Source organism: Brienomyrus brachyistius, chromosome 12 (assembly GCF_023856365.1).
Source record: "Brienomyrus brachyistius isolate T26 chromosome 12, BBRACH_0.4, whole genome shotgun sequence".
Lineage (NCBI taxonomy): Eukaryota > Metazoa > Chordata > Actinopteri > Osteoglossiformes > Mormyridae > Brienomyrus > Brienomyrus brachyistius.
The window spans coordinates 4,044,410-4,070,377 of record NC_064544.1 but is presented as its reverse complement, the minus strand read 5'-3'; the positions used below and the strand labels follow the sequence as shown (position 1 = coordinate 4,070,377).

General features: G+C 46.9%; 2 protein-coding genes across 5 annotated transcripts; one reads left to right on the top strand and one right to left on the bottom strand.

The window, feature by feature from the left end:
• Positions 1–1,805: 1,805 nt before the first annotated feature.
• LOC125705330 (signal-transducing adaptor protein 1-like) lies at positions 1,806–7,862 on the bottom strand. 3 transcript variants are annotated; one of them, XM_048971841.1, is made up of 9 exons: positions 6,590–7,862; positions 5,643–5,714; positions 5,378–5,494; positions 5,229–5,285; positions 4,689–4,885; positions 4,457–4,588; positions 3,566–3,635; positions 3,365–3,467; positions 1,806–3,191 (listed from the first exon to the last, which is right to left on the bottom strand). In XM_048971841.1, exons 1-9 carry the CDS (start codon positions 6,698–6,700, stop codon positions 3,004–3,006), a joined length of 1,047 nt encoding a protein of 348 aa, XP_048827798.1. In that variant the 5' UTR covers positions 6,701–7,862; the 3' UTR covers positions 1,806–3,003. The 3 variants fall into 3 exon arrangements, with proteins under 3 accessions (XP_048827798.1, XP_048827799.1, XP_048827800.1); XM_048971842.1 differs by having other exon boundaries at positions 4,689–4,867; XM_048971843.1 differs by lacking the exon at positions 5,229–5,285 and having other exon boundaries at positions 4,689–4,852.
• LOC125705329 (tyrosine-protein phosphatase non-receptor type 9-like) lies at positions 7,854–25,968 on the top strand. Of its 2 annotated transcripts, XM_048971839.1 has the most exons (14): positions 7,854–8,010; positions 10,104–10,244; positions 11,052–11,141; positions 11,220–11,344; positions 11,556–11,661; positions 11,918–12,028; positions 13,379–14,043; positions 14,526–14,616; positions 16,274–16,343; positions 16,800–16,878; positions 17,054–17,204; positions 17,285–17,492; positions 17,624–20,558; positions 25,831–25,968. In XM_048971839.1, the coding sequence occupies exons 1-13, from the start codon at positions 7,978–7,980 to the stop codon at positions 17,827–17,829; spliced, it is 2,076 nt and encodes a 691-aa protein (XP_048827796.1). In that variant the 5' UTR covers positions 7,854–7,977; the 3' UTR covers positions 17,830–20,558; positions 25,831–25,968. The 2 variants fall into 2 exon arrangements, with proteins under 2 accessions (XP_048827796.1, XP_048827797.1); XM_048971840.1 differs by lacking the exon at positions 11,918–12,028.

The window sequence follows — 25,968 nt, the reverse complement described above, 5'->3', positions numbered from 1 at the left end:
AACAGAGAAGTGCTTCAAAACTTATTTTACGTGGAAGTAAAATAAATGAATGTTTATGTATATTGTAGTATTGGCTTAAATACAAACAAAATATTTTGAGTACAGGGCAGACAAGCTTTGTTTTTAAGGAAACTCACCGCAGTTCTTCAGTGTCAGCAGGGAGTGATCGGTGGGCAGGAGCTCGGGTGGTGACGCGCAGACCGGCCGCCGCGATCTGCCCGCTGGACAGGGCTTCGTAGAGGTCCTACCGGTCCACCACCACACCTCTGCAAAGTTATGGATGTTAGACACTCTTGCAGGTCATCTCCCAAAGGAAACGTAAAGGACTTCAGGATCAATGAGCTTTAATGGAGTAAGATTATGGTGCCACCTGCTGGTGTTAATAAAGACTGCGGTCTTCTTCATCTTTCTCCTTTGTACAAAGAAAACAAATGTTTGGACATATAATCTCTATTCTACGTGACTGAGACCAGGAAGTCGCTCACAGTCTGCTCCTTACAGGAATATTCCCCTTGCCACACAATCTTCATGAGACTCCTTCTGGTCTTCTTAATAAATCTACAGCATTCTGGGCACTAAAACTTGCAATAATACATATATTTTTCAGTCAGTGAAAGGGCTTCTTACAGCACAGCATGTGGACTCATTTGTCCTTCACGTCAGTTAATTCCAGAAATACCTTATAACAGACAAAGCATGTCTTCTGTCTTTAGATACAAAACCTCTGATCCGCATCTGCTTTGACCCCATATTTAAACAGATGTTAATGTATATAATTTACATGTCACTAAATCAGCAGCAGTATTTTCTGAGATGCATCCACACAAAATGCAATTCAACGCTTTTGAACCTCATTGGTGTCTGGGACTGCAGCAAAATTGAAGGGAGATAATGATTCATTAGCTACATTCCTTTAAAAATGCCGGTAATGGGGGCTCACACATAAAGGACGTCATATTTCAGTAATGATCTTAGATGAATTTTATTGAGCTTGCACAGAAAATTTCAGGTGGTATGAGAAATACAGGCCTATCTATATTAAATATGAAATATATAATCCTGTTGATATGTTAGAATAAGGTTTTTCATGAGATCATGAGCAGGATAAAGGGGTAAGAGGTGAATGGATGTCCGTCCACCTTCTACGACGTCAGAGTGAGCTGGGAGCCTCCCCCCTAGCAGGGGGCACCCTGGGCAATATGGTGGTCCGTCACGGAGCTATTACACAATTGGGGCAATTTAGAGATACCATCTCACCTAATGGGATGTTTTTGGGCTGTGGGAGGAATCCAGTATGGACATGGGAGACGAAGGAGAGCCCAGCCACTCCCAGAAGCAGGGGCCTGTGCCAGCAAGCAGGATTTCTTATAGCCAGATAACTTGTCAGATTTAAGCTTCCCTAGTTGAAATGGACTTTATCTTTTACATCATTTACATGTAGCCCAGACTGCCTTAAATCCGATAAGTTACAGTACTATCCGTTGAGCCTCCTGGAGCCTGTATCACAGAGCAGGATTTCTTGCTTAGCCAGATACCTTGTTGGATTTAAGGTAGTCTGGGCTAAATGTAAGTGAACATATAAAGTACATTTTAAATGGCGTACCTTAAATTCAACAAGATATCCATCTTTAAGTAAGAAAGCAGGCTTTGTGATACGGGACCCTGCAGTTTACATATGCTCTTTGTCTTGTTCCCTTATATGTACTTATTTTCTTAAATCTTTCTGATAATACTGAGACTGCATTATCCATAAGAACCTACAGACTTGGGCAATACATTGATTTCAGTGTTAAATAAAGAACTGATTTGGAGCATCACATAAATTATATAATTTATTGACAACAGGCAAATCAAAGCCAACATACAGCCGGATTTAAACAAACCAAAACATTACAGGAGGCCCCCAGGTTAAGAACATCTGACATACAGGGACCTCGTACTTACAGGGTGGTATAAAGCCAATTACACTGAAAACCCAGGTTAAATGCAATGTTACAGCATCATGAATGCAGGTGTTACTTTGTATCGCTCGTGAAAACATTCTGTGGCTTCCATGTTCATACTGGGGTATGTAGCTAATTTTATTATTACTGCATTATTATTAGTATTATTATGCATCAATACAAATTTGACTTAAATGCGGACTCATTGTGCAGATCTCATTCATAACCTGGGGGCCGCCTGCATTATTAAAATAATAACGAATCAGCACAGTTGGCCCTATTGGTCCTAAACCAGCTGATTGTTCTAAGCAGGGCCAGCTGGCTTAACAAAGGTATCTGTAGACCCATGAAAAGGGGTCAACGCAACATTTAATCCTCAATTAATCACTCAGCTCTCTGGATTGCTATTCATTATCTTCAGAATCATTCGAATAGTCCATCACCTCGGTGTAGCCGTGCTTCAGAATGTGGTTCACAGATGAAATCAGCCAACCGTACCTTAATATTTGTGTAAGCAGACTGTACTCATAGAGTCTAAAACATACAGCATATGGATCTCCTACGTTTACTGCGTGATAAAAATGTGCTCAAGAGCCTAAGCTTTTACCATAATAGAGTGTACGGAGTGCTGAGAGATTATCCACCATATCCTCTAACTTTATCCTACTACTGCTCCTTCTTCACAAAGAGGTTCTTATTCATACCATCATAGAGAGTGTTTGTAAGTCAGGCTACATTGAACTGCATTTACAGGAGAGGGACAGAAGCAGTGTGTGTGTGTGTGTGTGTGTGTGTGCGTGTGTGCGTGCGTGCGTGCGTGCGTGCGTGCGTGTGTGTGTGTGCGTGCGTGTGCGTGTGTGTGTGTGCGTGTGTGTGTGCGTGTGTGTGTGTGTGTGTGTGTGTGTGTGTGTGTGTGTGCGTGTGTGTGTGTGTGTGTGTGTGGAATGCCCTGCCTTAGACCCTACGTCGCCTGGGATAGATGGACAGATGGATTCCTGGGGTATTATGTTCGTAAATGGAATAATCCTTCTCTTTTCATGCCCCCCCTCCCTTCACCTTTCTACATAACGTCTGGGACGATATAATCAGCTTCATCCTCTGGTGTGTGTATCAGGACAGGAGATCGTCTCGGCGATGAAGGCTGGGCGGCCAGCAGGGTCGGACTCTGGACCGTGGGCGTGACTCTGGCCTTCGATGCGGTCGCTGCTGAGGGACTCCTTGGGAGAATAATCCTCTCAGATGGCCGAACTAGAGGAAACAGGTCTCATTTTCAGCTGTGTGTCGTAAATCCAATCAGGGCGAATAATAGCAATTTAGTGATGAGCCAAGATAGAAAGAAACACACATGACGTTTCGCGTAGGGATTTGCATTCATGAGTATGTTCTGTCGGCTAACTGAGGGATATTTTACGCTGTCCTACCGATTAGACTGTCGTAATTCTGGGGCTGAACGAAAGGTTTCAGGCGGTGTGAGGTTTCCTTTAAGAAATACTGCACGACGTCATCGAGGTTGGAAACTGTAACCTAGCAACATGGGAGACAGAACAGTGCCGGTAAGTCGCAGGCAGGTCGGGCGTACAGGAGCGGTGAGCAGGGTCAAGGAGGCGGGTCTCCGCACGCACCGGGCTGTTCAGCTCGATCACGAAGCTCCTGTTCTGGGAGCACACCCTGTAGTGTTTTATCACAGAGTTCCTGAAATTTGGGGGGGGGGGGGGGCAGATGGTCACAAGGCGTTTTTGTGAGTATGGCAATAAGTGGAACACAACATGGGTGCTGGAACATAAAGGTGAAACGTGTCACAAGGAACATTAACAGCTCTGATTTCCACCATTCAAGTGACCAGTGCGACTGTAGAATATCAGTATAAAAATTCAAAACAACACATAATGATATTATTCGTTTAATAATTTACACTAAACTAAACAAAAAATAACGAAGAAAATCATTCCACAAAACAAAAATCAGTTCCCGCACACGCCTTTGGTGGTCTTCAGTAATTAACCTCGCAATTTCTTGTGCTTTATCGAATATCTGACTTCATCTGACAGTGACATTACACTGTGCTAAAATAACAGTACTATAATCGTTGGTGTGTGTACAAAAGGATTAGGGTAAGACGTTCTACAATTCAGTGTTTTCCACTATCCGGAAAATTCCGCTAGCAGGACCAGCCCTCAGCTGCCGCGATGCGTAAAAAGTCACTGGGTTACCCCCCCCCCCCCCCCCCCCAATAAGATTTTTTCAAGAGTAAATTCAGAAGATTGCAGCTGGCTGGTTTGTAGAACATGCTGCTTCAGCGTCTCCTAATTAAGTAACAAATTTATTTAGTGTAGTGACTGTTTCTGGCCAGCAGGGGGCTCCACACAAATGTGTCGTTTGAATTGTAGTAAACGCCATCACTGAGTATGGCACGTGATTCAGGAGCAGGGCGAGAGTGGCCATTGGCACTGGCGTTTCTGTGTGGTTTGTGTGTGTCCATGTTCAGCCGTGCGGTACGACACGAGCGCCCAGACCTGTCGAATAGCTGCCTTATGGTGACCGCGTAATTGATACCGTCTGTCGCCGGACGCAGGATGACGCTGCCGTACTCTGGGTGGTCCTCCAGCATCGTCTCTGCCTCTTCGCGGGAGACGGTACAAAAGCAGCTGGGAGGTAGAGAGGAGGCAGACAGAGACACGTCAAACGGTAGAGGCAGAGAATCTGAGCTGGTCAGGAGCTGGCAGGCTGCGGGCAGAGCGCTCTCACGGGGGCATTTGGACGACCACGTCCTCGTAAGCCTCATCAGGAATCGTTTGTGGGAAGGACAGCGGGTCACTGAACTCTGAGGCGTGGAACGAGTCGATCCTCTGTATCTCCTGCTCCAGGACGTTTTGTATCCTCACCATCTGACCTGGAAGCAGCTGCAGGTCCTGGGGAATATGGAGCTGGAACGACACGGGTCCCTTCTTGGAATATTTAACAAACTTCCATTTTCTAAGGAAAGCAAATCACTAACGCCATGGTTACTGCACGTGTTTAGTAAAACACAACCAGTATAAGGCGCAGCTGTTGACTCATGGGCAGTGTTTTGAGGGCGACGGTAATAATTAACGCAGCAAAAGTGCGACTGAAATCAACAGCGTTGATTTGTAAGGCGTTATAAATATGAATTATTTAAAGCATCAATCCGATGTAGGCCTATCTTGCTCAGGACAAAGCAGATGAGTGAGGAAATCAGATTAAGGTCAAACATGAGAAATTTTTAGTACTCTGTACTAAACATACACGTAAAAGAAAAATACTAACATAGGCCACAGTCGTAATAAAGCCCCTCCACTCTTCGCCAGCCTCCTGACTGTCAATCTGTGAATAAAACAAGGTAACCGAATCTTAAGAGCGATAAAGGTTTATTCAATAATTAAGCCCCTCGGTGCCCTGTGGCTTCTGTATGTGACCTTCAGATGGATTTCCTCATTTTGTAGTCTCAGAATGTAGATCATTGAGCTGCTTCGCATTGACGCTTTATGGAGAGTAATTGCCTTCATGTCCTGGAGGTGCACCTTCTCGGAGTACTGCAGGAGGGCAACAAGTTGTCGCATTAAATCTGAATGTAATAAATGTGTGAGGCGGCGATGTAGCGATTGTATAACAAGTGAATGAATGTGTGTAAATCACAAACTACGCATTAAAAAATAACGACCGACGGCTGTCTGTTATTACCGAGTCGTGCTTCGAGTCTGCGTAGAGGAAGATCGTGCAACCCCGTAACTCGGCGAAGAAATTTTTAAAATCCTGGAAAAGGTGGGAACAACGACTCGCTACACACCACATGTAAAACTATGAGATTATTATTATTATTTATAAAAAAAAATACATTGAAACAAATTACAAACAATTTACACTGAACACGAAAGAGACGCGATTAATATCACAGCTTTTACACGAAGACGATTAAAGCGTCTTAAATACTGTAGCGGCTAGAGGACTAGAGCTATTCGGTGTTTATTATAGGGCGGTCCTCCCACCCTTTTCAGCCAAACTCTGGCAGTTTCAGAGATAGCGGGGATGGTGGTACCTGAGGGGTGGGCAAAAGGAGAAGTACCGGGTTCTCCAGTACCCCATATATACTGGGGAACATTAATTGTTTCTCTCTCTCTCTCGCTTCTAATTGCATTGTCTTATTCTTTGGGTTTTTGCGTGGGCTTTATTGGCCGTACAGGGTCCAATAAAGTGCTCATTCCTTTCTGATACGCCTGTTGCGTGGTCATTACATTTGGTGTCAGAAGTGGGATAGAGAGACACAATTAATGTTCCCCGGTGTATATAGGGTTCTGAAGAGCCCGCCCAGGGGCGCTGCTAAGGATTTTGGGCCCCATGAAAAGAATCTTGACAGGGCCCCCAACACAGTTTATTGGGGGCTTCTCTGGGCCCCCTCTCAGTCATGGGCCCCGAGAATCGTCATCGTTTACCCCCCCTTTACAGCGCCCCTGAGCCCGCCACTTCTCCCTTTGGCCACTCCACAGGTACCATTATCCCCGCTATCTCTGAAATCCCCAGAGGCTGAAAAGGGTGAGAGGACCGCCCTATAATAAACACCGAATAACCCCAGTGCTCCAGCCGCTACAATATTCTATCCGCTAATCTGTTGATGCATTCGCTTCAGTTACCTGTTCTCCTCCACGTTTCATCTGCAAATCTCCGTAGTAGTACAACGGCAACGCTGTGATTTGCTCTCTCCTTTTGATAACCACCCTGGGAGCCACAGAAGATACTGACATGATGGTAACCCGTACTGCGTGACTGCGATTTCTACCCACCTTGGACAGTAATACTGCGCGTCTGAAGCGAATACAGTTCACCTGGAACTCACAGTAAACAGGAATGCGGAAAGAGTTTGGGGCAGGAAAATCCCAGACAGCTCCGATTACTCAAAGTGTACTTTGAACGTCATGGTGTTAAGCAAAATTATTCCCTGCAACCGATGATGAAAAGATGTTCAAGTCAAGTTTCAAAATAGTCTCCAAGGATATGGTTTATGACGGACGCGTGTGCTGCAGTCTCCTGTTATGCCAAAGCCAAAATGTCATAAAATGTTACTGAAGCGTGTTGCTCATGCTTGTACTGACGACACTGCATCTAGTAAACTGTAATTTTCTTGAACCAGTAATGGGATTGATCGGTGGGTCTCACACCTACAGGATTGTGGGTTAAATCTCCCCCCTCCTCCACACACACAGAACCCCAAAAACAGGCAGTTTCGATAAGTTTGTGTTTCTAAGCAGTCTGTGTGTGTAGCCTGAATACTTCTGTTCCGTTAGATATTCATCTGTATAAATCATTAAAATATAAACTCTATTAGCTGCTTCGGCAATGTTATTCTGGACTGTTAAAAATTAACGTAAGCACACGATTTTGGACTGTGGTAGGAATCCGGACAGGGAAAGGGCATGCAAACTGCTCACACAGTCCCCAATCCCGGAAAAAGAGCAATATATGACTGCATGATAACTTTCATCGTTACATGTGCGTGTACCTGCACGGCTCTACCGCGTTTTAATGTACTTCAAAACTTTGTCTTTTCATTAAGTGTATTTTCCCCCTGTCTATCCTTCCTTGTCCCCATGATAGATAGATAGATAGATAGATAGATAGATAGACAGACAGATAGATAGATAGATAGATAGATAGATAGATAGATAGATAGATAGATAGATAGATAGATAGATAGATAGACAGACAGATAGATAGATAGATAGATAGATAGATAGATAGATAGATAGATAGATAGATAGATAGATAGATATTTGTTCTATCGCCCTTAAAAACCCATTCCTCGTGGGCAGCGGACAGCGGGGCGGGGCTTACGTGAAGCAGGACCAATGGCAGATTTTGTTTTGCACGCGGCCCCGCCCAGCAGTCACACCCTCGCCGCTCCCCCGCCGGTATCTACCCAGGTTTCAGCCGCGGTCGGCCGGGGCGCAGCTTCTTGCGAGGCCGGTGGGTGGGTGAGTAGGTGGGAGGGTGGACGCTTAGCGACTGTTGCCCAGGCTTCAAGATGGCGGAAGCGCTGACGATACAGGAGGAGCTGGTAAGTTGACCAGCTTGCTTCGCCTGTCCGCTCCGTTGCCCCCCTCCCCACTCTTCGTGTTGCTCATCGCTCCGTCTGACTCGCTTTCTCCAGCCGCCGACGGTTCAGGGTTGCGCTCTTCGATCAGTCAGAGTACTTTCATTTTTATTTCCCCCCCAGCTGTTATCTTAGAGCTGGCTGGACGACATGTCGAATAAACGGGGATGGAGCCCAGGGCCTTTGCACAGTCCATCTTTCTCCGGTGATCACTGCCAGTCTGTCCACTTAAGATGCATTGGCCGGTTCCCTATTCATTACGACCGACTAATGCGAAATATCAGCCTTTATTGAGACCTTAAGCAATGTTGCACAACGTGTTGGCACTGAGATGGCCGGGAGTGCGCACCCGGGGAAGGTAACGCTGGACGAGCGTGTGCATGACAGCGTTTCAGCCAGACCTACACTGCAGTGCCGTCGCCAGCCCCGGCCAGGATAGATGCCCTTTAAGCCGGCTGTCTGAGTTTCCTGAGATCGGCTATTAGGCCTCCTTTGGGCAGTAACACCGTGATTTCTTCAGTTTTCCCACTGATCATTGCACATAGGCATTTCATGTAATATAGAGCTTATGTTACCCTGATTTACTTTTTGGTATACATAAAGTTTCGCTAGATGCACTTAAGACGACTCCTTACCCCATTATCATTAAACGTATTACTTGTGCGTGTTGTGCGTACGGTATTGTCAAGCGTGCAAGAGTTATGCATTATTGAGCGCATAAGTGTGTCCCGCGAAGCATGTTTAAAGCTCTTGTCATTTTGCACGGTCGTAAGTGTAAATGCACGGTCGCTTCACGCCCCTATTACGCCTCAAATTGTGCTCGTTCTCTTGCTATCTAGCTGTGTTTAAATTGCAGACTGCCGTGTATAATAATAGCAGCGGCTGGTCTCGGAAATCACTGACCATGATCGTTGCTGCCGGACGCTTATGTGGCGGGGGGGGGGCATTTAAATACTGCGAGGGACGGCTGGGCATGTGGGACACCGGCGGGGGGCCGGGGTCGGGTCGGGGACACATGACTTTCCCAGAACGACACTTCCCCTTCTAGCGAACATGTGTGGCTTCAGTTTAAAACCACAACACGCCGCCTTGTCTGGATTCTTATAATGTGAGGACACTTATTAACGTCCTATTCTCAGAGTTCATTATAGATTACTGATTTCATGTCTAATTCTTCCTGCATGACATTATAAAATGTATATTTTAATATATCATAAAAGTGTAGTTTACTATTGAGGGCAGTAAAAAGACTCCAAGTCTACTTGATGGCTGGAATATTATGACAAATTGAAATTTACCATACGGCGCCTGCATTTCAAAGCTTGCGAAAGCGCCGTTATTTCAGAAGCCGTCAAAATGTACGCTGCGTGACGCCAAATCCACTGTTGAAGATCTCGTGGATTCTTACGCATTTATACTTTTATGCTTTTGACTTATGCCAGTTCATTTTAGATTATTTATTCATATGCAGAAAATTGACTGCCACTTTCAAAAATTATATTTATTGCAAAACAGTTGCTCGCTAAATTATAGACTGCGACTTGTTTGCAGGGTATTTGGCAATAAAATATAACCTAAAAAGTGAAATTCTTAACTGTTTAGTTAATACGTTCAGCCGGCGTCTTGTGGCCTGAGGTTTAACTCTCACTTTTACCCTTGTGTCCGTGATGTCCCCATGTGCTCTTAATATCCACCCGTATACCGCTCTGGTGCTCTGGGTCCGAGCCAGATGAGACGTAGGTACGGTCGATCTCGATCTGTAATTGTGAACCAGTCACTGCTAATGCCTAGTGGTGTCAATTTAAACGTTTTATTTATTTAGAAAGCTTTACTTTGTAAACTTCTACCATAAACGTGCACTTGCTTGTTTTTCTTTTTCTTTTTTGAATGAATACCTCTGCAATTAAAGGTTTAACAGAATTTCCCATGCTTCAGTTATCTTTATTGTTGCTGTCAGTTCAACCGATGGTTTGGTCTTTTATTACTGTGGATGAAGAATGAAGAGCTATGAAAGCTCCACATTTAAATCTGCGTAAATGATCTCCTCTACAATTCAGGCAGTGCAGGAGTTCCTGGCCGAAGTGAGGAAACTGGATCAGCTCGGCCCGGTTGTGGCGTCGCAAAACATGGCGGTCAAGTTCCTCATTGCGCGGAAGTTCGACGTATCCAGAGCCGTCGAGCTTTTCCAGGCCTACAGGGTAAGATCCGGCTGTCTGATCCCGCTGGTGCACGGAAATTGCCAGTTTTTCTTGGTAGTCGAACACAAATCTGGAAAAAGACCTGGACTGAAAATCATTTCAGGAGTGGACGTTCTTTGGACGTTCTTTGGACGCTCATGTCGTCTCCGTCTTGTTCAGTCAGCAGCTTCGGATGTGGGAATGAGCCGTTATCTAGCAGAAACAAAGCAGTTTATTGTCATCTTTATAATCAAAACGGCAAAACTGCTTTGCTTTGTCCCAGCCTACAAAAGCAAGTCTTGTTTCCATACAATCATCAAGTCAGTCAGCTTCTTTTAAAGGAGGTGATTTTAAACTGGTCTTTCAGCCACATGAAGCGAGACTGAAACGAGGTGAATTTTATATGATGAGACATAATTTTTCTTGAAAATATACATGGTGGAATGATTAAATTACACCAACATCAGCAAGAGTGTTGCATTTCCCTCCATGTGGGTTTTAATTACATGCACGGTGGTATATCTATAGCGGGTGATATGTTTGTCAGTAGCAGTGCTGTAAGTATCACTGGTACCTCATATCTCCAGGGTTGTGGGTTCGATTCCCGCCCAATTCTGTGTGCATTTGCTGCTGCGGGTGTTCCTAGTCTCATTGTGTTCCCGTAGCGGAAGAGCAATGATGGATGGATGGATGGATGGGTGGGTGGGTGGGTGTTTGGGGTCCTCTGGCATTGTCTATTTACTTCTAGGCCACCCCCTGATCCCATCCACTGTGTCAGATTCTCATTTTCGGTGTACGCTGTTGGTCATTGTTGCTTGTTCGTACCAGAGTACGAGGCTGAGAGAAGGAATTTGCGATATCCGCCCGGAAGAGGAGCCGCTGCAGTCCGAGCTACTCAGCGGAAAGTTCACGGTTCTGGTGAGTGTAGTCCGGAACCTGCTGTGCCCACCATACAATGCTGAGCGCTCAGAATCCGTTGCCTGTATCCATGCGTAGCCCTATAGAGACGCTAGGGGTGCCGCCATAGCCCTGTTCACGGCTCGCCTCCACAGACCAGACTACACTACCCATAAGGCTGTGCTGCAGGCCGTCATCTACCAACTAGACAAGGCGATTGAGAGGTAAGTGGTTTGTTTAATAACATGGTCATGTTTTTGTATTTGGCTCTGAACATTTTCTGTGTGCTTATTTTTAGTTGTCATTGCAAGAACTAAGAACTTGCCCTGAACTCAGTTCTGACGGACGACGTAACTGCAGACTTTGGAGCAGGCTAACGTGCGTTTACAGTTGAGGGTGTTGCGGTACTCAGCCCTCTCCTCTCTCCCTCATCAGCATCCAGACGCAGCGGGCCGGGCTGGTCTTCATCTATGACATGACCAACTCCACGTACGAGAATTTCGACTACGAGCTGTCTATGAAGATCCTCCATCTTCTGAAGGTGGGCTGAAGGGTGGTGATGATGTCGTGTGCAGCTCTGTCGCTGTCACTTCCTGTTCCTCTGTTTCTAGTAAGGTGGCTCTACCATGTGTCCGGGGGGCAGGTCTGTTGTTTCTGGGGTTCTGCTCAAAAAGTCACTTCAGGCTCTTCCCTGGCCTGCTAGTGTAGTGACTGTCTGTGACCAGCAGGGGGCCTCGGTGGCGATTTGCTGGTGGTAAGCACCCTGAAAGCCTCCTGCCTCCCCCTCTCCCGGACAGGGTGCCTTCCCCGCCCGCCTCAAGTGTGTGTTCATCGTGTCGTCCCCGTTGTGGTTTCGGGCTTCGCTTGCTGTTCTGCGGCTCCTTGTGCGGGAGAAGCTGAGAGAGAGGGTAAGCTCCGCCCGCACTGCGAAATCACCCCAGCGCCGCTGTTCCCGTCTTGTTCCTGGGCTTTTTCTCCTTATCTATTCCTTGGGATGTTTATTTCTCCCCACACGTATCCGGCTCCGTTTTAAGCTTCTCGTTAAGTATTATTTTTAACGTCCTGTTATTGTCCCGCTCTGCCATCCTCTCCGCTTCACCCGCCAGCCCGCGAGTCCAGGTGCAGAGACATTCGTGTCCGTCTGCCAAGCGCGTCCTGAGCAGACGCTCCTCTCGCATGATGCCTGTGTAGATTGTGACATAGCAGAGCGTAGCATAGTGTAATGTAGCATAGCAGAGGGTAGCGCAGTGTAGCGTAGCATAGCAGAGGGTAGTGCAGTGTAGCGTAGCATAGCAGAGGGTAGCGCAGTGTAGCGTAGCATAGTGTAACGTAGCATAGCAGAGGGTAGCACAGTGTAACGTAGCATAGCAGAGAGTAGCGCAGTGTAGCGTAGCATAGCAGAGGGTAGCGCAGTGTAGCGTAGCATAGCAAGGGTAGCGCAGTGTAGCGTAGCATAGTGTAACATAGCATAGCAGGGAGTAGCGCAGTGTAGCGTAGCATAGTGTAACGTAGCATAGCAGAGGGTAGCGCAGTGTAGCGTAGCATAGTGTAACGTAGAATAGCAGAGGGTAGCGCAGTGTAGCGTAGCATAGTGTAACGTAGCATAGCAGAGGGTCGCGCAGTGTAGCGTAGCGTAGTGTAACGTAGCATAGCAGAGGGTAGCGCAGTGTAGCGTAGCATAGTGTAACGTAGCATAGCAGAGGGTAGCGCAGTGTAGCGTAGCATAGTGTAATGTAGAATAGCAGAGGGTAGCGCAGTGTAGCGTAGCATAGTGTAACGTAGCATAGCAGAGGGTAGCGCAGCGTAGCGTAGCATAGTGTAACGTAGCATAGCAAGGGTAGCGCAGCGTAGCGTAGCATAGTGTAACGTCGCATAGCAGAGGGTAGCGCAGCGTAGCGTAGCATAGTGTAACGTAGCATAGCAGAGGGTAGCGCAGCGTAGCGTAACATAGTGTAACGTAGCATAGCAGAGGGTAGCGCAGCGTAGCGTAGCATAGTGTAACGTAGCATAGCAGAGGGTAGCGCAGTGTAGCGTAGCATAGTGTAACGTAGCATAGCAGAGGGTAGCGCAGTGTAGCGTAGCATAGTGTAACGTAGCATAGCAGAGGGTAGCGCAGTGTAGCATAGCATAGTTTCCTGTCTTTTTTTCTCTTCCTTTTTTCTCTTTTGGGTGTCTGTGTTCCCTCCCGGAGCTCGCACTCTTTTGCGTAAATGTCCACGTGCATCAGGTCTAACTGCGTACGTGCCTGTGCCCGCCAGGTCTGCACGCTGAAGACCCATGAACTGCCCCGCCACATCCCTAAGGAGGCTCTGCCCGAACACCTTGGAGGTTCTGCGCGGTACAGCCATGCCGCATGGATCCAGGCGTGCATCAGGGCCGACCGGATGTCCGCCACCGGGGATGAGCTCGGTCGTGACAAGACTGCTGATGGTGCCGCTCCACACGACCACCGCTGCCCCCTGCAGGGCAGGACTTGTACTGTGGCTGAGCCAAATGCTGACCGGTTCCCCAAGCGCCTGCAGGGTAACTACGAGGAGCAGGACGGATCCGCGCTGACAGGCAAGAGCACGGTGGTGGGGACTGACATGGGAACCAAGGAACGTCATCATGGCAACGGTCATGTAGCTAACGGACACGGACCCGCTCGACGGTCCCCGCACCGGTCGGACGCGGCCTCCGGCGTGCCTCCCCGTCGTAAGGATCCCGGGGTGGAGGGGGCGGGTCTTGATGGTGGGCCAACCCACCCAGCGTACGCCTGGGGCTGTGGCAGAACCTCCGTGCCGTCCGTGCACCTGCCGGATGACGAAGGTATGACGGTAAGGGAGCTGGTGGAGCACGTGAAGAAGACAAAGAAGAAGGGCATCTTCCGGGAGTACGAGGAGATCCGCAAGGAGCCCCCGACAGGCACCTTCAACCACTCCAGGTGAGTCTTTTGTACTTTACAGAAAAGCCAGTAGGTCTCCATATTTGAAAACCAGCTCTAGAAGTTCAGTCTACTGTCGGTAATCACTTGAAAATTTCTAACCTCCTACTTGGGGAAAAAGTACTATCGGAAGAGCTGAACGGAATGGATTCATAATGCAAATTTACACAAGCTAATGCTAATTCCACTAGCGTTTATCGCTAACACAACGCGGTGATTCTCAGAGACGTGCTAGCAGGAAATAGCACATAATAAATCATAATGTACACCGTCTGCACAGTAAATAAACATCTCCTCAGTTTTACGTCACTGTCTCTCCCCAAACCTGACAACGCCTTTACCGGGCCGACCCTGCTGCAGTGGAAAACCGAAGCGAGCTGGAACCGCGCTGTAACTAGTCTCTCTTTGCGGTGTGGCTCGGGTTCGGTTCGGTTCCTGTATAACAATAGAAAAGTGCCATTAATGTATCTCTGTCTTTTCAGGAAGCCTAGCAATCAAATGAAGAATAGATATAGTGACGTTCTCTGCCTCGACCACTCCAGGGTCAAGCTCAGCGTCATGGACAATGATGAGGTATTATTATTATTATTGTTATTATTTAATAGTATTTATTTATACTAGATATATTTCAGAATAAATTGAATTAAGGACATTGGCTGGGCTCTCCTTATTCTGCTATTAATTATGTCCATCTATGGAAATATCTCAACCCAAACATTGACGTGACACGTTGTTATTGTCATAGATGATGCATGTTCTGAAGCAGGAACGTGATCTTACAGCCTGAACGTTCTGGAAAGCTATCTTCGCTGCGACCACAACCATTAATACACGACTCATGCGGCATAAAATTATCCACGGCTCTCACGTTACAGCAATAAACGGTTTTAAATGGCACGCGGCTGGGAAAATGGGGGTACCGCGGGTGGGTACGTAAAACAACGTGGACTGTCTGCGGGTGCCCGAGGCCCGGATTGGGAAACACTGCTCTAAATCATTCACCCACCAAAACCCTGACCAGAATAAGCAGTGAGACGGATGGATGGATTTCTTAATTACCTAAAGTGACAATGCCGGACTTCCAGAGAGACGGATGCAGTGTTCCAGTGGCCCACAGCTGAGCACGGCCCCCGGAAATCTCGTGTCGCATAACTGGCACGTCTCAGTGGTTTTGCTTGTAACGCTGCCTCACACTTTGTGGGCTGGAGCTCTCTGGGCGTATCCTCCCTGTTCAGGGGCAGATTACGGGCATTAAGTGCCCCTGGGCAGCGGCACACAAGACGTCATGTCAGGTCAGCTGATCGGTAGCTCATGAAATTCAGGAAAGAGTTTAACGTACACTGTCAGATAAAAAGGGTACCGATTTGTACCTCTGCTTGTCACTGGGGCTGTACCTTCAAGAGTCTGCTAATTATACCTTTAGCTGTAGGTAATTGTACCTTTCAAGGTTCAAAAATGGACTCTGAGCAACTTTTCTGTACCTTTGATGGTATATTTACTGCTGTGTGTACCTTGAGATGTCTCTCTCAGTCCATTTCTAAGGATGGGTTGCCCCTTGGAAGGTACCCAAATGCATTTGTAATTTAATCCGAGCCATTCTCTGTATCCTTTGCGTTTCCCCCACAGTATGCCGTTAATAGTTTGTCTGTTTTGTGCCCAGTACTGGACTGGCTTTCTAGTCAGGGTGTCCCCTTCCCGGAATAAGCTCCCGGCGCCCGCCACCCTGACCAGGATGATCTGCTGGAAGGAAAGATTTAGTACGGCTAAATTTGGTTCCCCATGAGTCCCGTTTCCGAGCAGCGGTTGATGCAGTTACATCATGTTCACGCAAACGAGTCTGGCCCAAGCAAACGATCTTTGCACCTGAGCTTCATTAATCGGCTGTTGATCGGCATTATTGCGTTACACTTCTTGTCGGTCTGTTTGTTTTTATTTTTCATTTTCGGTCTTTGCGACTTGGTGGCATGTACAGGCAGCGAACTAGCTGTTCTTCACGGAAAATTTATTTTGAACTTTGCCCGTGCATACCGAGCGTCCAAGGGACCACGCGATTCTGTTCCTGCGGCTTTTGTTTGTGCCATTCACAAACCAAGTATCCGTCATTAACCATCTCCTGGTGGACTGGAGAGTGTTCCTCCATGTCTGTCTTGTATTAATTTGTGTTTCTAGAGCCCAGTATCGTTTCCCGAAGCATCCAGGCTACATATGCTGTTCGTTTCTGTTTTCACAGACTTCGGATTACATCAACGCGAGCTTTATGGATGGTTACAAACGGAAAAACGCGTACATTGCAACTCAAGGTGAGCGGTTACGTCCTGCAGGGAGTTCTCTGGGGGTGTATGTTGTTTTTTTCTTTTTTTTTAATATAAATCTGTAAGGTTTTCAATTCCCCCACCCCCCCCCGTCACACAGTAACACACATGTGGTAATATAGACAAGCTCCTGCACTGCCCATTGACAGTTTCCCTTTATCCCTGGGGGGGGGGGGGAGTTAGTGCTGGTGGTGGTGCCTGGCCCGTGGTGGGCGGTTCAGGTCCAGAGAGTAAAAATCCAGACCAAGATTTTGTTTCACCCGGTTGAGTGACTCTTTATGCTCAACTGGTAGGTTGAAACAAACTCATGGTCTAGACTTTTACTCTCCGGACCTGAATTACGCACCTCTGATTCTGGGCCTGCTAAGTTAACGCTTTAGCGTGACCCCAGTTAATTTCGGGGATGGATCCTGCCGTTTCCTAAAATACTACGTTGTGTTGCAGGTCCTTTGCCAAGAACGTTTGCCGACTTCTGGCGCGTGGTGTGGGAGCAGCGAGTTTTGGTTATAGTGATGACGACCAGGTAACACCCAGCCCCGAGGAGATCGCCACTCCCGAGTTTACCGTCTGTGTACACAAATGGATTAAGCTCTGCTCACAGAACCTGTCGGGGGCCGTCTCTTTCATGAGTGGTTATCCTCGGCGCGCCGTGGGCATTGACAGGGTCGGCGTGTGTGTCTCTGCGTGTGTTGGCACAGAGTGGTGGAACGAGGTCGGGTGAAGTGTGGCCAGTACTGGCCGCAAGAGGCGGGCGACAGCGACACGTATGGGCGCTTGGTGGTCAAGAACGTCCACGTCAGGATGTTCCAAGACTTCCGACTGTCGCAGCTGCAGGTGTACGACAGCGTGGTGAGTAGGGTCGTGAGTTTCGGGCTGGTGCCTCGCGGCGACACTCGTACCCTGTGAACTGTCATGTGGCCTCCGGACAGTCGGGGGAGCTCCGCAGTGTGGCCCACTACCTGTACGTCAGCTGGCCTGACTTTGGCGTCCCCAAATCGGCCGGAGCCATGCTGGACTTCAGGGCCCAGGTCAAGCAGCACCAGGAGGCTGCTTTTCGGGCCATGTGCGCTGACTGGACCGGACCAGCAGGGGGCCCTCCGCTCGTGGTGCACTGCAGCGCAGGAATCGGGAGGACAGGTATTTTTTACTGCTCATGTTCTAGAACTAAATATTAAGACAGAAAATGAGGCAGGCGCTTTATTTTATCAGCGTGCTGTGATTTTTACTGCCTTTTCTTCCTCAATCTTCCTCTCCTCACTCTCCTCCAGGGACCTTCTGCGCTCTGGACATCTGCCTGTCCCGGCTGGACGACGTGGGCACGGTGGATGTGCAGCGGACCGTGAGGCGCATGCGTGCCCAGCGCGCCTTCAGCATTCAGACGTGGGACCAGTACTACTTCTGCTTCATGGCCGTGTTGGAGTACGCACAGAGGCGTGGCCTCCTGCCAGCCATCCAGTGGTCTGACAGCGAGTGACGGGCGGCGGGAAAACGGGACGGAAACAACAAGGCTGAATAGAATAACCCCGCCTCCCCAGGAGTAAGGGGGCGGGGCTTGCCACAGACGGTGAGGGGGGGGGCTCCGCTGGTCTGTCCCTAACTCTCGGACTTAATGGGGATCTGGGCGGAACCAGCCCCATGTGTGCAGACAGTTTATCCTTTCATCACCATCCAGACTGTAAAACATCACAATTTTTTTGTTTTACTGCTGGGAGAATACACATCAGGAATTACTTAACCAACTTTAACAGGTTAATTGGCAGTATACTTATATTCAATCTTTTTATTAAAGTGCATTTATTTTTAAAGGTTTTTTTTTGTTTGTTCTTAATGAATGTGAAGTCGTCCCTTTTTTTGGGTGCTTCTCTGGGTCTCTTAACACCGTGGGTTTGTGTGCTGTGTCAAACTTCTGCCTTTTTCTTTATACAAACGCAAAGACGTGTTACAATGTGTGTGTGTGTGTGTGCATATGAGTCGTGTACAACAGGAAAAAAACAGGCACTGATTCCCCAAAAAATGCCACTTATCGTTAATCAGTACACGGGGCCGTCAAAGACAAACGATTTGAGATAATGAAAGGTTTTGCACTCTGAAGGCTGTTTCAAAGCGTCACAGTTAAGAGAAGCTGGATCCGGACAGTGAGTTTACTTTTTATACATCTGTCTTCCCAGTGCTTTCTGGGGACGCGGCTAAGGGCATATTAGTAGTCGGTCGTCGTCCTTGTCCGTTGTGGCACACGGTGCTGCAGCCTCATTAATGCCTGACCTCTGCTTCACACGCTTTTAAGGCAGAAGGTGCCCTGGGTTTATAAAAATGTCCTTTACCTGTGCATACGTATCTGAGCCTGAGTCTACACTCATGCGGTTGCGTGTGTACAAACCTGCATACCGAGCTGTTCTTGTGCGATCCGGTTTATCTGGGGGTTCATAAATGTGCAAAGTTTTCAGCCTTGTCGTCTGTCTTCGGTCTGCAGCTGTGTCACATTTTAGGTGCCTTCAAGTCTTTATAAACACAGTGAAGATGTAACATTGTAACATTTGCTGTTATATAATTTTTATGATTTTGTTTGGGAATCTCAGGGGTTAATATTGTTTCTAGTGTTGAAATGGAATGTCAGAATGTCTTTTGTTGCTTGTGACTATGACAGTATTCCTAGTAGTCGATTTGTTGGTGCAATGCTTGATGGGTATGATGACAAGGTTTATTTAAATTTAGTAAATTTGGTTCTTGGCTGACGATACTGTTTTTAAAACTGAGCAAATCTGCTTTCTGTCAGTGGGGTCTGCCTTCAAAGTCTGTATTGACGCTTGTCTTGTGGCATGTCTTATTGTGGGATCGTTGGCACCACATGTGGGAGAGTAAAGAAAATATTTAATACAGTATTTAAGAACCCATACCAGCAGCCATTTTGTCATTTGACAAGAGAACACAAAGAGAACTACATTTGCCCATAGGTCTGGTGAATACCTCAGTTCTGGCGCCACGCCCGACCACTAACACCTTCCCTCCCAGCTGACTGTAAAGTTCAGGAGAGGTCAGATGTACTTCTCCTGCCGGGCTTGTGGCAGCACGGAGGTACTGCATCCTGACGTTGGACTTGTGGTTATAGACGCAGTAATAATTCATCAGTTTTATGTCATAGTAAAATATGAATATTATTCTGAATACTCATAACCATGTCTCCGCCTCTTGCTTTTTACCATTAGTGTTTATGGTTCCACATTGGTTAGTAATACAGTCGAGTTACACCTGTTCAAGTAACGTACAAGGTCCATAGTAAATAGTCGCCCAATCCCAATATGTCCCCTAAGCCCTAAACCCTCACAAACTTAACTGCCGTCACCTGGTAAGTGATTGAGTGCTAGACGCCGCAAGGGCTCGAAATAGTATAAATAGGAATGGGACAGCACATTGCAGCATATCGCGTTACCTTGACAACGCCAATCGTTATTTTAGAGTGTGCTCTTTCTACTTCGCCGCACATAAATATAACGCTTCCTCCACTTCAGCCCAGGCACATTAGCATAGTCATATTTGTTTAGCTGACCAAAAGCAGGCTACGAGCAGTCAGTGTCAGTATCTCAGACTTTGTAATGTTTACTGATGCCCTGGGGTACATTTCCTAAAGGCATAATCGCTAACAATGTTAGCAACTTACATAGTTAGAACTCTGACAACTGAATGGCGGCAACTATGTAAGTCGGTAACGGAAGCTTTAGGGAAACGTACCGATGAATGGGACTTAGCTATGGAGGACTACGCACGCGCGCGTGAGTGTGTGTGTGTGTATGTATGATATATATAAATTTGTTCATTTATTTATACTTGTTTAGTCGTCCATACTTACCTTCTTAGCCTACCCACTAATAATAAATAAGCTTACACGAATTGCTGTCAGTATGTATATTTTTCCCCGCCAGGTGCACTTGTGGAATCTGCCCACATGTCCATCGAGAGAGAAAATACATGATACAGGATGTGCCGGTCCACTGGGCTTGACACTGGGCTGGCGTAGGTGAAGTTAGGGGTGTTGGTAAGACAGTTACGTAACAGTGTAGGATTGTTGAATCAGCCCGTTTTACCACGTTCTTCTACATATGCGGGATTTATATTGTGCACCGACCGCCCCAAAAAAAAGACCCCTCTGGTTCTTGCCATCATGATCAGGGGACTTCCGAACGGCTCAATGGTGTGGAGCGCGTGCAGGTAAAGCCAAAAGTTTCCTGTCGAAAACAAATAAAATGTAATGTGTGCGTTGGGATACTTTTAATTAGTGATGCAGAAAATCCGCGAACTGCCGCCCTGTTCTTCCCAGTGACACTGACGCATTTGGGTATTTTAATACTTGCGCATTTGCTGCCGCACTGCCCCGTTGTGGTGAAAATTGAGTACTACAGGTGCGCAATTACCTCAAATTCTGATCGGAACAAGGTCGCCGCTCTTCCTGCGCGTACAGGACATGTAGGTCGATCATGCTTGCTTGTGTTCTTGGTTCAAAGTAAACGGAATATAGTCCCAAGAGTAAAATACTCCCAAATGGTTTCTGTACTATAGTACCTCATCTGTTTAAATTCATTAAAATTTAACGACAAAAATCCAGATGAGGACCCGTGATACAACAATATGGACGTACGTAAGAAATATAAACCTTGCTTGATAATTGCCAAGCTTTTATGTTTTCATATTCATAGTACACACAGGTACACACAGGCACGAACACATTCACCCGGAGCACAGTGAGACCATTTTGTTCATTTCATTCCTGAAATCCCATTCGGTAAATGGGCAGGTTTCCTCCCCGCAGGCACCGCCGCTTAATCCCACGGCGGCGCGCACGACAGTCAAACCAGCTATTTAGGATTTAAGGCTGCGCTAATTCTTATTTATGGTATGCAATAAATGCACCGCCTTCCAAAGCGGCACCATGTAAAAGCGCCATTTTATTAAATAGAAAATAGGTCTATTATCAATCCACTTGAGGCATTTAATACAGTGATATTTCTCCGCAGCTTTGGACACAAGTGCTGAATGGAATAAACTATTCATGATTCCCGTTTCCCTGCCTCCCCGGCTTCCCTCCCCATACAAACATTCAAATAATCAGTATTTTGCGGGACGATATCTGCCAGCGATTACTCAGGCTATCAATATATAAGCGTAATAACCTGGCAGATAGCATTACCTATAGGAAAAAGGTCCGTCCCATCTGCCGCGGCTGCTGAAAGCTTTTCATGCTCCAGTAAGTTTGGTAAATATCAGCCGATAAAGACCGTAAGCTCTACCAAAGCACGGATTTTCTCTTAATGTCTCCTCAAAGTGCAGCCCCCCGATGCAACGATTACAAATTATTTTCTCCTAACGTCATTTTTACATAGCCCCCCTTTTTTCCGCATGAGTAGCCAGCCGCCGAATGAATGGATGCCATTAAAACAGTTCATCATTATCAGAGCTGCCCTGGCCTCGATTCCCTTTCTGCGGGACGGAATCTCCATCACAAAGGGCAGGAGATCAGCGCCGGGTCCTGGCCCCCCACCCCACCCCAGCCCACCCCCCGGCTCATCTCGCATGCAAATTGGCCTGCGGGGCCAGTTCCCTCGGTGACCTTGAGCTGCCTTTATCGCCGGCGCTGTGATCCAGCCTGGCCCCGCTCGTCACCCCCTCATTACCGGGCGGGGGGCGTCAATGCGCGCTATTAATTAACCGGCTTTCCTATAACTATTTAAAATAGGCATCTGCGTCGTGTTTTTTTGTACGTATATCGTTTGAATCTAAATGGATTATAAGGTGCCGGCGTGAGTTTCCTCGGTTACACATTTAGGAAGTGCACATTAGTAACTATTGTGCTCAATGTCGAAGGAGCATCCGGAGATTGATTTAATTAACATACAAATGTGGTGAGAAATGGTTATAAATCTGTGCAAGATAAACACAACAATACCAGGATCTGGCATTAGGAGATGGGGGTAAACTGTGAAAGTAATACATGACCTCCAGAATATATCTGAACTAAAATGAAAATAGGAAAAGAAGATATAATAGCTATTTCTCTTTGGATGGAAAAGATATGGAAGCCTATTGCGCAGTTTGCTAGGACGATCTACTTTGCATAATAAAAACTGTAAATGACCACCACTGAGACTGTACATTGCATTTACAGTATATATATATATATATATATATATATATATATATATATATATATATATATATATAGTATAAAGGGCAAGAGATCAGCGCCGGGGCCTGGCCCCCCACCCCAGTCAAGCCCACCCCACGGCTGTATATATATATATACACACACACACACACACACACACACACATACACAGTGGATCCTCGAGTTACGACCGGCCTGACATACGAACAACTTGGGTTACGACCAAAATTTTTGTTTTGACTTACGACCAAAGTCTTGAATTATCCGCTTGTGGGGCTATAAACAGAGAGGCGAGATGGCCGAGAGGCGTCTGTAAGCGTCAGTCCGAGCTGTTTGTGGACGTCATTTCGGTCAGTGCAGTGCTTCATATAATTAATTTCGCTCAAAGTGGCCCCAAGGAAATTGTGCAGAAATATGAGAATGTCGTTCGCCTGACCGATCTGGCGAATATGTACAGTAAGTCGAAATCCACCATCTCGACAGTCTTACAAAGAAAAGGTTTGTTATAAGGAAGCAAGTGTTGCCAAAAGTGTTACTCAAATTATTAAGTAGTGATCAACAGAGTTATACAAGGTAGAAAGGCGATTATTAGTGTGGATAAACGAAAGGCAGATTGCAGGTGGTAGCCTATCTGAGTCTATGATTTGTGGAAAAAACTAGTTCCATAAATGCAGATCTCGTGAAGGATACGGCATCAACGAGTGATAATGGTAAAACATTTCCTGCCAGTTAGGGGCGGTTTCACAATTTTTAAGCGAGAACTGGGGTTCCTAGCGTAGCTGGGCATGGTGAAGCAGCCAGTGCTGATAAAAGGGCTGCAGAAAATTACATTCACCACTTTGAAACGACAACACAGAGAAATGGTCAGTACAGTATGAAATTGTTGTTTCTGGTAGGCTAGGCACCTTTTAATAACTTTTTGTTGAGTACACTAGGAAACCTATTGGTGTTTTTGGTAAATTACGTACATTATACAACCCAATTTATTCTGAAAAGGTTAGGAAAGGGATGCTTTGGGAGGTCATGTGATGACCACGCGCAGGGCGAGCGAGCCGGGAGCGGTTAATCAGAGTCAGGCAGACAGAAGTCCCAAAACGGGGTTTAATGCGGACGAAGGACATCAACACTGAGAACACTTCAATGTCCGGACTTGGGTAAACTGACTTGAACGCAGACTAAATACACACGACTCAGCTGCAGAACGAATGCAGAACAGCTGAGGCAATCAGGAATTCACATGAGGTAAGGAGCGGGACGTGGCACGAGCAGGTCATGACAGGTTAGGAATGCATTACTGGTATTTCCATTATTTCTTATGGGAAAAATAGTCCTGACTTACGACCGACTTGAGTTACGACCAGCCCCCGTGAACGAATGGAGTTCAAGGGTCCACTGTGTGTGTGACTAGCAACCAACCTGCTTAACACACTTTATTTATAAGTTTTCATATACATGATGTGTGCAATTTAGCTGGAATGAGTAATTACAAGCTTGCAAAATATGCAGTTACAACAGCCTTTTTTCCTGAAAATGAAATATCAAAAATCAAAGGCGCTTAGAATGTCTTTGATTTTACGAGCTAATGTGTATTTTCCTTGTGTACCTTTGGCACACTGGTATGTCGATTAGCTCCTGTTAATATTCATCGTTCATGTGAGTTGGAGGGGAAACCCGGGCGCTGTGGGAAATGTAGTGGATTTGATCTAGTGCAGAACTCTCCAAATCACGCCCATCACAGGCAGAGCCCTGCTGATTTTCCAGCCTTCCTTTACCTGTGAGCCAGGTGTGAAGCCTCTGTGGCCAATCAGGATCAGTGATTACTAAACTAACTACCTGGGAGAATTGAAAACAAGGCCTGGATTTGGAATCGAGGGCCAAATTTGAAGAGCTATACACTAGTAAATCGGTCTTAAAGTCTGTGGACTGTATCGTAAACCAACAGATAATTTGATGATGAAACAGGAAATACTGGTAACTTATTTTTCCCCTGTAATTATAAGAGGAAAGAACTTTTTACCGGGAAAGTGCGCCCTTAAACTAGGCTTGATGTTCCTCAAAATTACACATGATGTCCCATTAAAAGCTAAAGTGACCAAAATGCCCAGTCTACTCCTGGTGTAGAGGGCAGGATGCAGTACGGGTCCAAGCCAATGGGACGCCCTAATCGAGCATCACCACCGGCGCCCCCCCATCCGAGGCAAACTGAAATTGGTTGGCAAGTAGGCGCCCCTCAGATGTTGGCGCCGTAGGTGGCCGACCTATAGGACTGACCAGCCCTGGGGGGGTCCGCATTTCCCAGCATCTGACCCCCTCCTCAGGGACTTCAGTCCTTATTCAGCATTGCGCCCGTCTGCATCCAGTGTAACTGCTGCAGTCTCAGCTCCTGAACAGAATGATGTCACTTTTTCTGCCTAATCGAAAGACCCACTCTCAAAGCGAGATGAAGAATAACTAATGTTATCCGTTTTCCGGAGGGTTAACGACTGTTAAGGCGATAATATGTTGTTTCCGGACCCGATTTAATAGAAATTTAACATCTGCAGTTCAGCATCTGGGGAGCTGTGTTAAACGGACAGGAAGAATGTTGCGCAACCCTGTCACATCCACACGTCTGCAATTAGCATTTTATCTTGTATAATTACACGTGACCCTTCGCCTGCAAGCGTGCGAAACGTCGCATTTATTAACGTTTCATGGGGGCCTTTGCGTTACAAGCTGCGCCGGAGACGGAGCGCAAATTGGTTTCCTGACATGCGGTAAGTTGAGCTGATTCCCGGGAGATGGCTGCCTGTGCAATAAGACATTACGGCGATAACATGAGATGCGTCGCGGCCGAAGCCGGCGATCCGCCGTCGCGGTTGTTTCCGGGGCAGCGCGGCCTTATCGCATCTCCCCCCCCCACCCCCCGAAAGGCTGCTGGCGTCCGGAAGCTGACAGCTTCACGATAAGCCGCCGCACGTCGCTCCCACTGACGGGCAGGGATGAGAAGCTTTCCGCTCCCTGCCTCCGCCTTCCCTTTTGCTGCTGGGGAGTTGCCCACCCTAACCCTCCAAGGTCCTACTGGTTTCTACATCGCTTTAGCGCTCCAACGGGTTTTAAAGTTAATTTTAAACCAGTGGCCGGAGCTGTTTCAGGAATCTTGTACTACCCAGGGGGTGTGTTCTTTACTGAGGACCAGGGCTACTGTACTCTAAGATATAACATTAACAGCACCAGCAGATTTTACGGCGCGTTTATTCGTGGCACTAATTGCATCTGTCTGCTCGGCTTTTCCTTCCGGCCCACTAATTTCGCCCGTTGTTTTATTTCTTGCTGCTTCAGGTTCCACTACACGTTCCTCTCCAGACCCCGCAAGCATGAAAAGGACCTGCATCCACGCTCAAGGCAGACGTGAAATGATATTTTATCAAAGTGAATTTTATCATGAGAAGTTAATGCGAATAAAAGGGTGTATTTGTA

Coding starts and splice junctions, on each gene's coding strand:
- LOC125705330 (XM_048971841.1), bottom strand. CDS start 6,700: ATGTCAGTATCTTCTGTGGCTCCCAGGGTGGTTATCAAAAGGAGAGAG. Junction 4,886..5,228: donor TTATTACGACTGTGGCCTAT/GTTAGTATTTTT, acceptor TATTCCAAGAAG/GGACCCGTGTCGTTCCAGCT. Junction 3,468..3,565: donor TGATCGAGCTGAACAGCCCG/GTGCGTGCGGAG, acceptor CCATGTTGCTAG/GTTACAGTTTCCAACCTCGA.
- LOC125705329 (XM_048971839.1), top strand. CDS start 7,978: ATGGCGGAAGCGCTGACGATACAGGAGGAGCTG. Junction 17,205..17,284: donor TGCAGGTGTACGACAGCGTG/GTGAGTAGGGTC, acceptor GCCTCCGGACAG/TCGGGGGAGCTCCGCAGTGT. Junction 17,493..17,623: donor CGCAGGAATCGGGAGGACAG/GTATTTTTTACT, acceptor ACTCTCCTCCAG/GGACCTTCTGCGCTCTGGAC.